This window comes from Convolutriloba macropyga, chromosome 7, assembly GCF_964194025.1.
Source record: "Convolutriloba macropyga chromosome 7, txConMacr16.3, whole genome shotgun sequence".
Classification (NCBI taxonomy): Eukaryota; Metazoa; Xenacoelomorpha; order Acoela; family Convolutidae; genus Convolutriloba; species Convolutriloba macropyga.
In genome coordinates, this window is record NC_134474.1 from 45,213,699 (window position 1) to 45,230,066 (window position 16,368).

At 38.9% G+C, this 16,368-nt stretch overlaps 1 protein-coding gene across 1 annotated transcript in view; it reads left to right on the plus strand.

Annotated features, from left to right (window-relative positions):
• LOC142343046 (uncharacterized) overlaps positions 1-16,368 on the plus strand; it is a 174,991-nt gene that overhangs the window by 147,297 nt on the left and 11,326 nt on the right. The window contains exon 38 of the mRNA XM_075394732.1: positions 9,550-9,661. Coding sequence (XP_075250847.1) covers positions 9,550-9,661 — 112 coding nt within the window. The remainder of the gene's footprint in view (positions 1-9,549; positions 9,662-16,368) is intronic.

Genomic DNA, 16,368 nt, shown 5'->3' on the forward strand with positions numbered 1-16,368 from the left:
GCCAAAAAATACGCTAGAATATGCCTCGATGGGACGACAACAATGTTTGTCATCCAAAAGTCATCAATAAGTCAATTCAACAAATCATTCAACAAATCCAAAAATTCAAGCGAAAAGTGTGAGAAGAGAGTTTCGGGGCCCTTTAAACCATAAGCTTTTCTCTGAAAATATTGTCTATGATCCATTGACCGTCTCCTCAAAACCAACGGGAGCTATCGATATTAAGATAATGTGATAAGATTTCAAAAGGAACAAGGATTACGAAGAAAAGAAAAAATTTAAAAAAATTATGAAAACTCGTGCATGCAAGTCATAAAACCATAGTTAGAAGATAAAACGCTAACCAGACAAATTTTGGCTGACGTAGAAAGAAAAAGAGTCATGACATTACTGAGACTGACTTACAGTTCACGAAAAGAGGTTTACGATTGATTAATGTTCAAAAAATCTTTCAAAAAAATTTTTTAAAGTCTTGACATCCTGTGATATCCCTGACTGTAGAGATACAATTCGTGTCACAAATCCACTTAAAATTAGATGAATTGGTTCGCGGTGCGAATCCAACTTTTACTGAATTATTGTATTACCACTTTTAGACTTAGCTACAATCGTGTTGCGATTGTAGACAAAATTAGTGAGAGTGGAATCCCTCCTCAAATCCAATAGGATCTCGACTAGTGCAAAACAGACTAGATTGAATGCAACTGAATTCAGAAATAAGGTTCAAGAGAATGAATAATTAATCAAAAGTGAGGGATGTGGACAATCTGAAATATTGACTTTTTAGTCGGCGGTAAATTACTTGTAGGTGAACTATGACTTATAGTCTGACAAGGACAAAGACAAAATGATTTAGTACAAATTACTATACATGAACTTAATATGGTACAACCGTACCACATATCCTGGGCTGAGCAAAATTTTAAACTGTAACAGTGTAAAATTTATGATAATAGTTAACATATGTACTGGTTAGTATAAATAATAAGAATTGTGAGCAACAGCAGAGAAGTGATGAATGAAAAGTGGAAAGGTGGTTCAAATGCGAGAGGAAACGAAATTATTGGAAATTTTCAACATGTACGGTAAAATAAATGCATGCAATATAAATTAATGAACAATCGCGATGCAAATCTCGCAAAATTAATATCACAGAAATATGGTTACATAAGCAACATCACTTTTAACTGAAGTATATCTAACACGAACACAGTTTTTTAGCGAACACAAACACGAAATGAATGGAAAAGTGATACGAATCCATATTTAAATGAACAATTACATAATTCAAATTTGAACAATTTAACAATTAACAATGATAGTTTGAAAGTTTGAATTAAAATCTGGTTTTCTGCGTCAAAGACGCTCATACTAATTTGCCGTGCATAGTCCTCATATTCGTAGCTCTCAGGAGACCTTGTTCCCACTGGAGGAGGTGCAGAAGGGCTTACTACTCTCAGCTCGTAATTTGTATCAGGAACAGGAGGCTGTGCTGCTTCTTCCTGAATGATAGTTTCGATAACGGGATTCGCGGGTTTTTGTTTCTTTGGAACAGGAGCAGCTGAATCATCACTGATGGAACACATCGAACTCTCGAATCCGAAGTAATCGGGAGCGCGGCGAGTACGTTTATTGCAAGAGGTGGAGGGGGAGGCAACGGATGATGTCACTGAGGAGGCAGCAACAGATGAGGCATTGGAAGTGTTTAAAGTAGTAGACGTATTTCGAGAACGCTTTCCTCCTGCATGGGGCTTACGAGGTTTTCGAGACGCCATTGCTTTAGAAATGTTGCTGTTCGCTGAGGAGACCCCCGATGCTGCATCAGATTGAGCTGGACGATGGCGGATTTTAATCTCTCCGCGGAATGTTTTCTTTAATTCCTTAGTGTGTTGAGAAATCTTCTCCTCCGTAGTTTTCCCATATGGCAGGGGTCTTCGTTGGGCGTATTCCCAGAGGTCTGTATTTCGTTCTGCACGGGTGCCGAATTTGGCAATATCACTATTTCGGACACAGACCTCGGGTACTCCTGGTTCCTTAATAACCGTAGTGGTATCAGAAGTACGGACAACTTCCCAGAGTCCACGAAGATCCCGTTTGGAACGCTTTGTTGCTTTTTTAGCCAATTTGAGGTCCAGTGATTGCTCTGTCCGTGGGATAGGGTTGTTCAATTTGGGATGCATGACGAAACGGGAGATAGATTTATTGTGATCTCCATTATAGCGGCGTCCTGCGTCCACCTGTGCTTTTTGCATCGCCCCTTCAATCAAAATATCGCTTCGATCCCCCGTCACCCATCCATTTTCATCTAAGTAGTCTTCGACAGGGACGGTATCGGCATCTAAATAGTGGTGAAGATTGTTTTCATATGATAAATTAGATGATTTGGGTAGTGTACTTATATTACTTAGTGGTGTATTTGGTTTTCTTCCAAAATGTGCCTGGAAAGGTGTTACGTTTGTTGTCTTTTGTTTACAGATACGTAATTGATATACAATTGACCTTATTGCTTCTTTAATTGTGAATGTTTTATTTCTATTGTCTAATTTCATGCAGCTTAAGCGTCTTTTAATAGTTTGTATCAAACGCTCCTATAGCCCTATGATCCTATAGCTCCCATAGCTCCCACTAATCCTATAGCCCTATGATCGTTTGCGGGAGCAGTGAGTATGTTAATCTTATGTTGTTTACAAAAATTTTTAACTTTATAACCTATTAGACAGCGTGCTTGATCTAATCTAATATTTCGGGGGACACCCTGGATTTGTATGTAATCGTCTAAAAATTTAAGAACATTTGGTCCATTAGCTTTGTCAAATACTTCTACAGAGGGATATTTAGAAAAACGATCAATACATGCAAGGAAATAAATATCTTGATCTTTTTCATTTGTGATAGGACCTCCAAAGTCAATTTGTATTTCTTCATTGAGCTCTGTACATGGTAGTTAAGGTTTCCATTTAGACGCCGGAATAACAGGCTTAAGATTCTTACCAATATCAGTACAAGGCTTGCACTGAGCCGCTTTGTTTAATATTTCTCGGTGCATATACGGCCAGAACGCGTATTGTCCGAGCGTTATCATGCCCCAACTTCCGGGATGTGTCAAACGGAGGCTTTCCAAGACAGCGTCCTGAATGGAGTGCGGAATTGCTACTCTTTCGTCCACGCAGACACAGCCCGAGCGGACATGCAGGTCTCTCCAGTAGGAGAACAGATAAGGATTCACTTCCTTACACCGTTGAGGGTCGTTTTGAAGAATGCAGTCACGTACTTCCTTCAGGACTGCATCCTTGCTGGTGAGGACTGCCAAGAAGACCTTCGTGAAGAGTTGTGTGAGGTTGTTCTCGAAGACCTCTTCTTTTGATAAATACAAATTTGGGGACGATTGGCCGTCATTGGATGATCTGGTTGTATTCACTCCGGAATTAGGGGTAGACTGGAATTTGACCCAGCTGTGTGTAGGGGGAGTTTGAGGGTTAGATGCAGAGCTGCTCATTTTGTGATTGTCAATTGAGTGGATATGAGATACGTTTGATTGAAAATTGAGATGTGAGTGGATTTGAATTGGTGTTGTACTACTAGTAGAAGGAGACTGGATTTGTGCTGCGTTGGCAGAATTTTCAAGAAGCAACTGAGTTGTGTTACGATTAATGGCACAAAGCAATTTGGAATAGTTTGTTGAGCGAGGATGCGAGGCACGTGTGGAATGTGTGTGAGTGACGCTGTTAAAGTGCTGTGATTGACAGGTTTGTGGTGTGGTATTTACATAAATTGCAGCAATTGCGTCGCGAATGCGGGTAATTGTTGCTACCGCAAATTCCTCATCGTATTTGTTTGTAACTATTTGGTTGGCGAGAAATATAATCTACCAGCCCCATTTTTGCACCAGGTATATGCTCGATATTGAAATCAAAAGGTAAAAGACCATCGATCCAGCGGGTTAATCTACTATTATAAGATTTATTCGACCTGTGTTCTTTCATAATTGAAAGTAATGCTCGATGATCTGTGATAATTGTGAATGATTTGCCAAATAAATAATATTTAAAATATTCTACAGACCACACTACACCTAACAATTCTAGTTCATTAATGCTATAGCGTTCCTCATTAGAATTAAGGAAACGAGATGCAAATGCAACTGTATGCCAGCCCGTAGGCGAACGTTGTTCTAATGCTGCTCCTAAACCCGCTCTTGAAGCATCGCACTTGATCCGCGTTTCTAAGTGAGGATTGTAATGTGTGTTTTCTGTGGCGTTTGCTACTTTTTTTTTAATTGCTTGAAAGTGTGTGTCATTTTCAGTGTTCCAAATGAATTTTGTGTTCTTTATTAATAATGGACGAAGGGGATGACACAATTGAGACAAATTAGGGATAAATTTTCCTAAATAATGAACAGAACCTAAGAAAGATCGAAGTTGTTTTAAGTTTTTCGGTGCTGATAGGGAAGCAATTGCCGCTGTTTTTGATTCAAGTGGAGCTATTCCTGATTGACTAAACTTATGGCCCAACCATTCAATTTCAGTTTTTGCAAAATGACATTTAGGTAAATTAATCCATAGATTATCCTCATCTAATTTCTTTAAACATTTGTAGACAAGTTTTAAGTGGTCTTCTTTAGAACCACGACTAACTACTATAATGTCATCCAGAAAACAATAGGTATTTTGAAATCCGACTAAAGTATAATCCATCACTTTTTGGAAAGCTGCTGGCATATCAGTTAAACCGTAAAAACCTGTAATAAAACGGTATGTTCCAGTTCTCTCACCGCTAATAATATTAAAGTTACAGTGTTGAGCCGTTTCCGGATCTAATTTAAGTTGACTGTATGCGTACTTCAAATCCAGTGTTGAATAATATGCTGTTTCTTGTGATGCGGATGTATTCAAATTCTGTTGAATTGTGTCAATCAAATTATCAATATTTGGCATTTGGTATTTGTTTTAATGAATAGATTTATTTAAGATTTTGGAATCTAAAGCTAATTTAACTGTTTTATATCTCTTAACTGTAATGACTATAGGTGAAATAAAATTTTTATCTGAACAACTGTTTAATTTTATGATGTGTTTTTCGTCAAGTAGTTTTTTAAGTTCTATATTAACTAGTGGTTGTAAGTTAATTGGAACTCGTCGTCCCTTTTGATGTGTAGGTGTAAATTCATTATGAAATGTTGACTTTACTGAATGTTTTAAAGATTTACCGACACGGTTGATGAGATCTGGAAAATCAAAAGAGATCTGCCTCTTGATTGGACATTGATTTTGATCAATATTTGCAACTTGTTTTAATTGAATAACAGAAAAGCCTAGCTTTGGAAAGAGATCTCGTTCAATGATGGGTCGGTGACCGTCTTCCACGACAGTTACATCAACGCCCGTGACTATCCAGTCATTACACTTTTTTGATGTATTGATTACACCGACAATCTTGATTATATCATTAGAAAAGGTTTTCAGATCATGTATTTCGGGTGACTGTACCCAATAACTTTCCTTGCATTCGGATACCACTGTGTCCGCCAGACTTTTGTTTACAATAGTGCATACGCTTCCCGAATCCACCAATGCTTTTGTGCATGTTTTTCCAACACAAATGACTAAAATTATGGGTTCTACCTCACGAGTGTCGGTTTTGATTGAAATAGCAGCTACACAATTATCGTTATAATCATCGTAATCAGAGTCGTAGTTGGCATCGTAAATGCTTTTCTGCTGTAGGAGCTTGCTGATATTGTTAACTTGTTCCGCCGCCGTTGTTGAAGTACCTACTGTAGCCGCCTCAGAAACCGAGTCATCTACATAGTTGACTCTAGGTTTTGGTTTACTAGATTGTTTTGGTTTGCGACAAACTTTTGCAAAGTGATTAGCAATTCCACAATTTTTACAAGATTTTCCACGAGCAGGACAGTTTTGTCTATGGGAAGGAGTCCAGCCATAGCCACAATTTGGGCAAATCGTAGGTTTGACAAACTGGTTTGTCGGTGCTCGGGTTCTATTCCACGATCCTTGAACACTATTTATCGATTGACTTGAAATTTCATTTGTGGTGTTGAGAGTTGGATTTCCAGAAATTTTCAATTGGTTTTGTATTCCCATTTCAATGTTCATTGCAACCTCGAGAGCTTTTTTAGCCGTCCGTGTTTCTTTGAGTAGCTCCCTTTGGATTTCACCATCTTGCATATTAGCACTGAAGACATCCCGAATGATCGACTCCTCGTGACTTCCTAGATCACAGTTTTGAGACAACTCTCGAAGACACCCGTAGAACTTTTCCAGAGGTTCTCTTTTCATTTGTTTTCGATTGAGAAATGTGTATCGATCAAATGTGATATTTCTTTGCTTAGTGAACACCCTATCAAGGCAATCCCAAAGAACTTTTGTTGTCACTCTATCGATCTGGATGCTCGGTTCTTGCGAACCAAATATTCGTCTCCCTTCCATTCCCAAGCTGAGGTATGTTAGAGAGACTGCTTTGCTATCACAGTACTTCCAAGGTTTTTCTCTACATAGTATGCCAACAAGTTCTATTTTTTGACATCTATTGAGCCACGAATTTTTGAGCTGTTCGTTTCTGGTAGGTCGATCTCGTTCACTTTGAGCTGTGCTATTTTCAACATCATCCTCGTAAATAGGTTCTGGCGGTAGAGTGACCTTGTCCGGAGGGTCGTCAAGGAGAGTGTCAATTGAGATTCCTTCTTTAGCCATGATAGCCAATTTTAGCATGATCTGCCATCTATCCCATCGCAATGGAGGTTCAAGTGTTGGTTTATCCCAAAAGGGCTCAATTCCCAAGAGTGCACGTTCTTTAGTTGCTGACTGCGCCATGTAATATCCCTGACTGTAGAGATACAATTCGTGTCACAAATCCACTTAAAATTAGGTGAATGGATTCGCGGTGCGAATCCAACTTTTACTGAATTCTTGGATTACCACTTTTAGACTTAGCTACAATCGTGTTGCGATTTTAGACAAAATTAGTGAGAGTGGAATCCCTCCTCAAATCCAATAGGATCTCGACTAGTGCAAAACAGACTAGATTGAATGCAACTGAATTCAGAAATAATATTCCAGAGAATGAATAATTAATCAAAAGTGGGGGATGAGAACAATCTGAAATATTGACTTTTTAGTCGGCGGTAAATTACTTGTAGGTGAACTATGACTTATAGTCTGACAAGGACAAACATAAAATGATTTAGTACAAATTACTAAACTTGAACTTAATATGGTACAACCGTACCACACATCCATTAAACTCAATAGCTTTAAACGGATATCAATAAATACGTTCAGTTACGCCTCGATGGGAGGACAAAGATGTTTGTCAGGCATATAATCAATAAGACATCCCAATTAGTCTTATGATTACGAAAAAAACAATATATATATATATATATATATATATATATATATATATATATATATATAAGCAAAAACCAAAAAATCAGTAGAAAAGTGCTAGAGAAAGTGTCGAAGCCAATTAAACCAATCGTTTTTCTCTGAAATTATTATCTATGATCCAATGAACATTTTTTTCTAAGCCAGTTGGAGCTATCACTATTAATATAATGTGTGAGCATTCAAAAAGAACCAATAATACGAAAACATCCAAAATTTGGAAAAAAATTTGTGAAATCTTGTGGCATTGGAGTAAAATGACCAAGTGATAGAAGATAGTATTGCTAACCAGATTAATTTCAGTTGCATTAAGAAGGAAGGGCGTACTGTAATTGCTGAGACTGACTTACAAATCAGGAAGAATAGTATGTGATTGGTTAAGGTTGAAAAAACATTCCGAAAATTTATTTTCGAAGTCTTAACAGCCATTAGTTGTCAATTTAAGGCACTAGATTCACTTAATGCTCATTACAAAATCTGTTGCACTTTTAGTCAATGAGTCTTTGCCATATGACTCCAAAAAATTTTTAAAACCTAAAAATGAAAGTCCAAATTTCAATTAAAATTACGAAAACTCAGAGTCGAAGCAAAAAAAAGAGCGATTCCTTGAAAACGATTTTTTTAATCATTGGGCATCATTTGACTCTAAATGACTTTTCTTATTAACTGAAACTCGATATGAAAAGTGACTAGTCGCAGAGTGACTAAAAAAACAAAAAAAGAAAAAGTTTTCTAAAAAAACAGTACTTGAATTGAATTCGAATTTTTTATAGTAAACTTCGTTATCAGGCCAAAACTAGCTTTTTTATCGTCTTTAGTTTATTAGTAACACAAAATTGTTGCTTATTGTAGCCTGAAATATAATTCGAATTAATACTTTTTTATAGAAAAGATCTACATTTACACTAAAATTACACTAAAAGTGAACAAAATCATGCAAATATCCCGTGTTCACGCAAAACTTTAAACCTCGATAACTCCTCGAAAATTACGAAACTAAAAAAAATCTTTTTAATGATACCACTAACATTTCTCTACGATGAATATATCGATCGACCGAAATTGACTGAACAAAAAAACCCATTTGAGTATATAGGTCCTCCCCCCACAAGTGGGGTCGGAACAAAAAAGTCAAAATATAAACAGATATCGCCACTTTTCTCTCTAGGAATTTTGTATTCAACAAAAACAACGTGAAACCTTTTTGAAGCATTTAAAACAATTTGGCATTAAAAATAGCAGCGCATAATAAATTTTACCGCTAACTATAGTGCCACATTATTTAGAATTTCACCACATATTGCTGCAGTCATTACATAAGTCTGACATTATAAAGGAAAATGGCAAAATTTTGGAAAAAAAATCTGAGTAAAAACAGACGCTCATTCACCAAGAAGAAGAGAAGAAAGAGAAGAACTGGTCAACAAGAAATCTCAACCTATAATTTGTTCTTATTGTAAAGACATTCTGAAGCTGAGGAGAATTTCGCAGACCGCTTTCAATTCGGCAATCATTGTTTTTTAAAGTCAGTCTAAATCTCGAAGTTTTTGTTGACAACACGGGCGCAGAAAGGGAAAATATAATTTACCACAATTTTGTTAATTTTTGGAACTAATACTGAAAGTGAGGGAACTGCTCTGATTGTTGAGCTGTAATCAGTCTTATTCCACAATAAATAAGGTTTGTAGATTAAAAAAAGTATTGTGTTATTCGTTTGCTCAACAGCTGTTGTTAAGGCCTTGACTAAAAGTTTTGAATGGTTCGAAGTAAGAAATGTGCGTATCTTTAGATGGTCAAACATGAAACTTCATTTGGTATGATTTTTATAATCAAGCGACAAATCTAGGAATTTATAGAATGATAATAGAATTATTGCTTATTCATCCTTTTAAACAAAATGGACCTGATATATCTTTTAGAAACAGTGAAGTAGAATTATAGATTGAAGGATTAGTTATAATTAGGGCTACATAGGAGCAAAGAAAAATAAAGGAGTTAAAAAGTTCTAGAATCAAAATATAAAGATCTTTCGATAGGGCTCAATGTACTTACTATGATCCGTCGATAGGGTTTCGTAAACTTACAATGATCCATCGATAGGATTTCATGATCTCGGTCTCCGACTGTGGATAATTTGATGTTTTAGCGAGAAGGCGGAACTATTGGTGAAATTGACCCTTCTACCTGTTGTCCCAGCTGTGTGTACCCCGAGCCATGTGTCAAGGAGTCTCGCAACACTTCACTCACAATTAACACATGTAAGATTCGAACAAGAATATGTGAAAAAAAATTATACCTCGACTAGCGATGGCAGGTCATTATTGACCAGAATTCCAGCACCCTATTTACCGCTGCCTAGATATGAAGAATTAGGTTGAGGTGTAGAAATTAGTTCCTGCGTAGTTTATTGACACCTTTGTTGGTCGCAACTTTATCTTTCACACCCAGAACTTTTGGGAGGGGCAGCGCCCATCAGATTTAATAAGTGGCGGTCCGGGCCTTCTTTTCGTAAAGAACGAGTTATGTCTTCAATTTTTCGCCTTGATTAGGGTTTCCGGTCAGAATTGTGCTAAGTGCAGCGCACACGCAATTGTAATCGGGATCAATAGTGTCCACGGTTTTAGGGATAAAAGAAGTAGGATCCAACGAAGGGTCGTTCTTGAAGCAATTGTTTTCCAGTAACGGCCTTTCGTTAATAACTAGGCCAAATTCATAACAAATTCTATCCAGTGTAAGGCGAGAAGCATGTACTAAGGGACCAGTAAAACGACGATGACTAATTTTTTCATTGCAATAATCACAGTTACGTACTATTTCTCGAACGATAGGCTGGACTCCCTGGACATCGTAAGATTGTTTAACAAGCCGTTCGAGCTTAACTGCTTTAATATGCCCGTGGTCCCGATGTAATTTTTGTATGATAATTTTTGCATTCCTGGAATGCAACACTTTAAGTCCAGTCTTTTTATTAATAAGAAATAGTTTTGATTTGCAAAACCGACTGCATAATTGTTTAAATTTGTGCCTTTCTGTCGGTTAAAAATGACATCTTGTGGAAATGTTCCACGACGATGAAATTTGAGAATAGACTGATATAATTGGAAATCCATTGGCGCTCTAAGTTAGTAGGTAAATGAAAGCTATTAGGAATTAAGGTGTAATGAATTTGCTAGTTGGTGATTTGCTAGTTTTCTGGTATTTGCAAAGCTTCATTGAGCAAACAAGAAATGGTGTGCACACTATTTCCTTTACTGAGTTATCAGAGCATGAAATATCGATCTGCTACTCTCTGGTACGGCTTCAAGATTCCCAATTGCTTCAAGCTAAGCGTCTAGAATTTCACCACCACCCCCCCGCAAGTCTTGAAAACCTTACTTCCTCAAGTCCGATCACCGTGAAATTTTAACAGGTCACTTCTCAGACAATTCCTTACACATTGAACAAAACAACGGGCTTTTTCCGGTACCCGAAACCGTTCTTTTGGTCTTTAAAGTAAAACAAAGAAAATAGATGAAAGGCGAATTTCTTATACTCCTTTGAAAGAAACGACACTTTTTCTAGAGTCAAAACTTTTTACCAAAGGCCTCGTTCAGAGTGGAAAGTTGAGATAAATTACCTGTCAATCCCAACGTATTAGCACTGAAACTATTCTACAAGGGAATTAGGGACAGAAAGAGCTAAGGTTTTTTTTCCAATTTTTGATGACTCTAAGGAAATGGTTAAAATTTTATTTAAAACGGAACACTACTCCAGCCTAAATGGGAAACAAAGGTATCATAGTTTAAATTGGATGCTTATCCGTTACTTAGGGAGGAAAAAAGCAAACGCGCGAAATTTTGCACACATAATGCGCAGCATGCAACATGGATTGTGCCTTATTCTGAAATTATCAAACCGAGTTAAACACGCAACTCCGGTCATCTCGAACAAACCTTCACATAAGATAGGTGGCATCTTCTGACTGACCTTCCACGCCCACTATAACACTTAGACGTTAGGTCAGAATGTTCTAAAAGGAACGACACGTTACGTTTTGCTGATAAAAAACTGATAAGGTTGAGTACCCTTAGGCACAAGAAAAACGCTCAGAGAGAGATTTGCTAATCTGAAAAGCAGTGGTTCGCCAAACAAGTTAGTCATAGTTGAGAGACGAAGTTGACACGCAAGTTCAACTTCCTTAGGTAAAAAAGAGTGTTTAAAAAACGATTAATCGATCATTCTGATTAGCTTAAATTACCTTGACTTAGTGGAATCGGGATTCTTCCAACTGTTGTAAGTTGTTTATGATTCTTAATTTTGAATAACCGGAGAAAATTTTATTGTGTTCATTAATTCTCTACTTCGTAATTACTTATTCTGGGGATAACCCTTAGCTTCAATTCATCGGTGCAAAGAACCGATTTATAATTGGTTGTTTTAATAACTACATTTCAGTGAATTTTTATTTCCTTTACTTGGAAAAGAAATTCATTATTGCGCGCATCAAATATCTTTTTTAAACAGCTCTGAGAGAGCAGAGGGGACAATAGTCTATACTTAATTGTCAGACGAACTCACTTTTCTTCGAAGAACCTTTCAAACTTGATAGAGTTTTGGGCGCTGCCAGTCCCCAGCTAGAAGCCTTCTAACGATAAAATACAAAATTCTACAGTGGCGTTCCTGGGTGGGCTTTCTGACAGATTAAAATAGATTAGTTTTTACGAGTTGGGTCTCAATCCAAGGTGTGTACAACATACTTCCTCAAACTGGATTCAATATTGGCTCAAAGAAGCGAAGAACACCTATCCGAATTGCCGAGTACAAATCAAATAACTCAAACCAAAAGTCGGGCTGATAGATCGAGAGAACTACTCAGACACCGGCGAGATCGTGAAGTAGGACAAGAAGTGGATTCGCAAAATCAGCTTAAGTGGTTAAGCAATTACATAACGAAAATGGCGTTGCAAGCGGAAGATATACAACGAATTGTCGAAGCAGCCGTTCAAGCTGCGGACGCACTGAATGGTCAAGGACTGTATGGACGAGGTGCACGCCAACCCGATCGCTTCCCTAATCCGATATACAAAACCTGGGTGGATTGGAAAAAAAACATTTTTTATGCATTGTTGAGTTGAATTATTGGGATGAAGAACAAGCAATGGCTTCTGTCCCAACCTGCCTCACTGGCTGGGCTCTTGACGAATACACTGCAATGCCCAACCACTTTCGAGAACAGGAAGATGGGCATCGGGCACCTACTCTGGAGCGAATGTTTGAATACTTAGACCCTCGAATAATGCCGTTTCGAAACCAACGAACTGCTCGAGCCGAGTTCAAAAACCTTATTCAAGGAGAAAAGGAGGGAATTCAGGAATTTTCAAGGAGAATACGGTCCATTGGGGAGGTAGCGAACCATAACATGAATGCTGCAACCCGTGACGATATGAACCGTGAACAGTTTATCGATGGGCTCTACGATGTTGAAATACGAGAATTTTTACTTAGAGAAGATCCCCAAAACTTCTCGGCAGCTATAAATAGGGCACTGAGCCTTGATGCTGTAGCACGTAATTCTCGTATGCGACAGCGACGAAGGTTAGCGTCATTGAGGTCAGTTGTTGAAAACCTCGTTGAGACTCAGAGAGATACTCAGAGTAATGAGATGATGCAGAGAGGCAATGCATCAAGAGTTTTCGCAACTGCGAAGAATTCAACGGGTTTTTTCGGGGTCTGTCAAAGCTAAGATTGATCAACTGGTAAACAATCAGGCCGAGTTTATGAAGAATATGTCAAATATGATGAGCAAATTTGTGACGTCAGTAATTCCGAAGCAAAATGACGCCTCGCATACTGACAATAAACCAAAACAGGAAAGCGACGAGAAACGTCTGTACAATCCTTATCCGCCTGATAGCCGTTACGGTCGACAATTCATCAGTTCCAAAGCGAACAAGGCGCAGTACAGTGGTGGACCAGCTCAACAAAACAGCCTCAACAGACGATTAGCAGCTGCGGGAAGGCAGTGTTTCCAATGTGGTCAGGAAGGTCATTTTGTTAAGGATTGCCCTGAGCGCCAAACCCAAAAACAGACCGGTACTTTAAACTACTAGAGGCCGGGAGGGCCACAGTTGTTTGTAAAGAAGGCTTTATCCCGGCCTAATTCAAAGCAAATAGACAAAAAGGCAACAGTAATGCATATTTTGAAGCGAGAAAAGTTAAATTTTGCGACAAAATACCAAACAACAGCACGTAGCAACAAATACAACCGCCATAGAGGATGAAAAAAAGTTTGATTCGTCGGATTTTGATGAAGGTTCTGAAGCAGCCGTGGTTGATGGCATAGTGAATGACTCGATAACGGAAATATTGATTGATACGGGGGCATCAACAAATCTAATGCAAGCAGAAAAACTCTTCAGCTTGGATCCTTTTGCGAGAATTTTACCATATAAAGGCCGCTTAGAGTCAGCCGATGGAAAGACCATAAATGTTCTTGATCGCGCAATATTGGAGTTAAAGTTGGGTTCTATATGCGAGGAAATACACGTTCTAGTATTGCAGAACTTGAAGCCTCAGATGATACTTGGCCTCAAGTAAATGAAACGCCATGGTTGTACAATTGACTTTAGATCAAACGAAATGTGGACAGGCAGCAAAGAAAGTTTGGCGGTGGTAATGCGCATGGTTTCTCTGACTGCAGTTGGCAGCTACCGCTACTGTCGTGAAACAGAAATTGACCCGTCAATGCAATATACAAAGCTTGTCAACGATCATCAGCTGCAGGCAGTCACTGGCGCTAGTCCCAAGGAAATTGACCATCTGATGGCAGCGCAACTCTCTATAAAAACACAGGTCAAAGATTCAGAAAGCAATTATCTAAGTGAAACCGAAAATGAGGAATGGACAGACACTGATGACGAGGTTTTGAACTGGGTTGCACACACAGTCTATAAAGCCCAAGATCATCCCACTATAGACCAGGAAGTTGATCAAATTTTGGAATTATCTGCACCGGGCGGTTTTGGTGTTGCTCTCGATCGGCTGAGAACACTAGTGCGAGAATATCGTAACACTAGTGCGGGATGTATTTGCGTTGAAAAACAATGAACTTGGATGCACCGACATTGTTCAGCATCAAATTAAAACAGGTGATACCCGACCCATCAAAAAACCTTCGCACCGTGTTTCGCCGGCCAAGATACCTATTATCCAAGAAGAACTCAAGAGCATCCTGGAGAAGGGAGTCATTCAGCCTTCAACGAGCCCCTACAGCGCTCCTATTGTGCTTCAGAAGAAAAAAGATGGTAGTTGGAGATTCTTCGTAGACTTCCGCGACCTTAACGATGTTACGGTGAAAGGCGCCTTTCCTATACCAAAAATAGATCAGAGTTTCGATGCTTTGAGGGGAGCGAAAGTTTTTTCTTCTCTCGATTTAGTAAGTGGCTACTGGCAGGTACCGGTTGCACCAGAGGATAGACAGAAAACAACTTTCGTCACACCTGATGGTGGGCTGTATGAATACATTAAAATGTCTTTTGGTCTATCTAATGCCCCGGGACCTTTCTTTTGAACAATTTTTTCAAAGATAACCTCTGGAAGTGGGTTCTAATTTTTCTTGATGATGTTTTGGCGTACGATTCGACTCAGGAAGAACACTTCAAACACATTGAAGTTATATTCAAACTTTTGCGAGCAGCAAACTTGAAACTGAAGCCTAAGAAATGCAGACTTCTTCAGCAGCAAATTGTATACCTCAGTCATGTTATCGATAGAGATGGAGCTCGACCAGACCCTCAAAAGGTTGCTGCTGTCAGAGAATGGCCAGAACCAAAATCCGTTAAACAAGTACGGTCATTCGTTGTATTTTGCAAATACTATCGGCGCTTTGTGAAAGACTTTGCACAAATTGCTCGTCCCCTACATGATTTAACAAAGAAAAATGCTCGATTTGAGTGGACTCCCTGTTGTCAAATGGCATTCGATCAACTGCGTCTCGAACTAGCTACAGCACCTGTCCTACAGTTCCCTCGGTATGACTGCCCCATTATCATTGACACAGATGCAAGCAACGTCAGTCTGGGTGCAGTACTTTCAAATTTCATTGATGGCGTGGAACATCCTATAGTATTGGCAAGTAGGAGTCTGAGTAAGACCGAAACTATGTACTCTACAACGAAGCGGGAAGCCCTGGCGGTAGTAAAGGCTTTGAAATGGTTCAAACATTATATATAGGGACTCAGCTTTGTCATACGTACAGATCATGCCAGCTTAAAATGGTTATTCAGGCAAAATGCAGACGGCATGACGTTCAGAATGCTCCAAAATGTGCAAGAGTTCAATTACGAAATTGTTCATTGCGCGGGCAACAAACTTGCCTATGCGAATGGGTTGTCTCGGATGACGGAAGAAGAGCCTGAATGGGAGCCGGGCGAAAAAGAACAAGTAACGGGGCAGTGTCCCGAACCTCAAGAAATCGAAGAAGCCCTAAAAAGAGTTCGTGAACGTTGTGCTATGGTTGACGCTATTACAGAAACCATAGATGACGAAAATGAAGAGGGGTTCGCTATAACATGGACTCGCACAGACTCAGATATAGAACGGTTGCAGCAGGAAGACGAGGCAATCAGCCGTATTTTGTACCGGGTACCAACAGGATCAGAAAGTAGCTGCTCGCCTCTGTGCCCTAACTTAATTCCAAAAGAACAGTTAGTTCAGCATGGACCTGAAGTAGTAGCCTACTGGTCACGGTGGTCAGAGCTTGTTATTAAGAATCGAGTTTTGTACAGGAAGTGGTTTAAACCAGAGAAGAACGAACCGCATTTGCAGCTGATTGTACCTATTTCTTGCAGAAAAGAAATTTTGGATCAACTTCACACTTCCAAAGTGAGTGGAGGTCATTTCAAAGTAGAAAAAACTCTAATGCGAATCAGGCAGAGGTTCTGGTGGCCCTTCATGAGGCGTGACGTTGAGAAAAAACTTTCTTGGT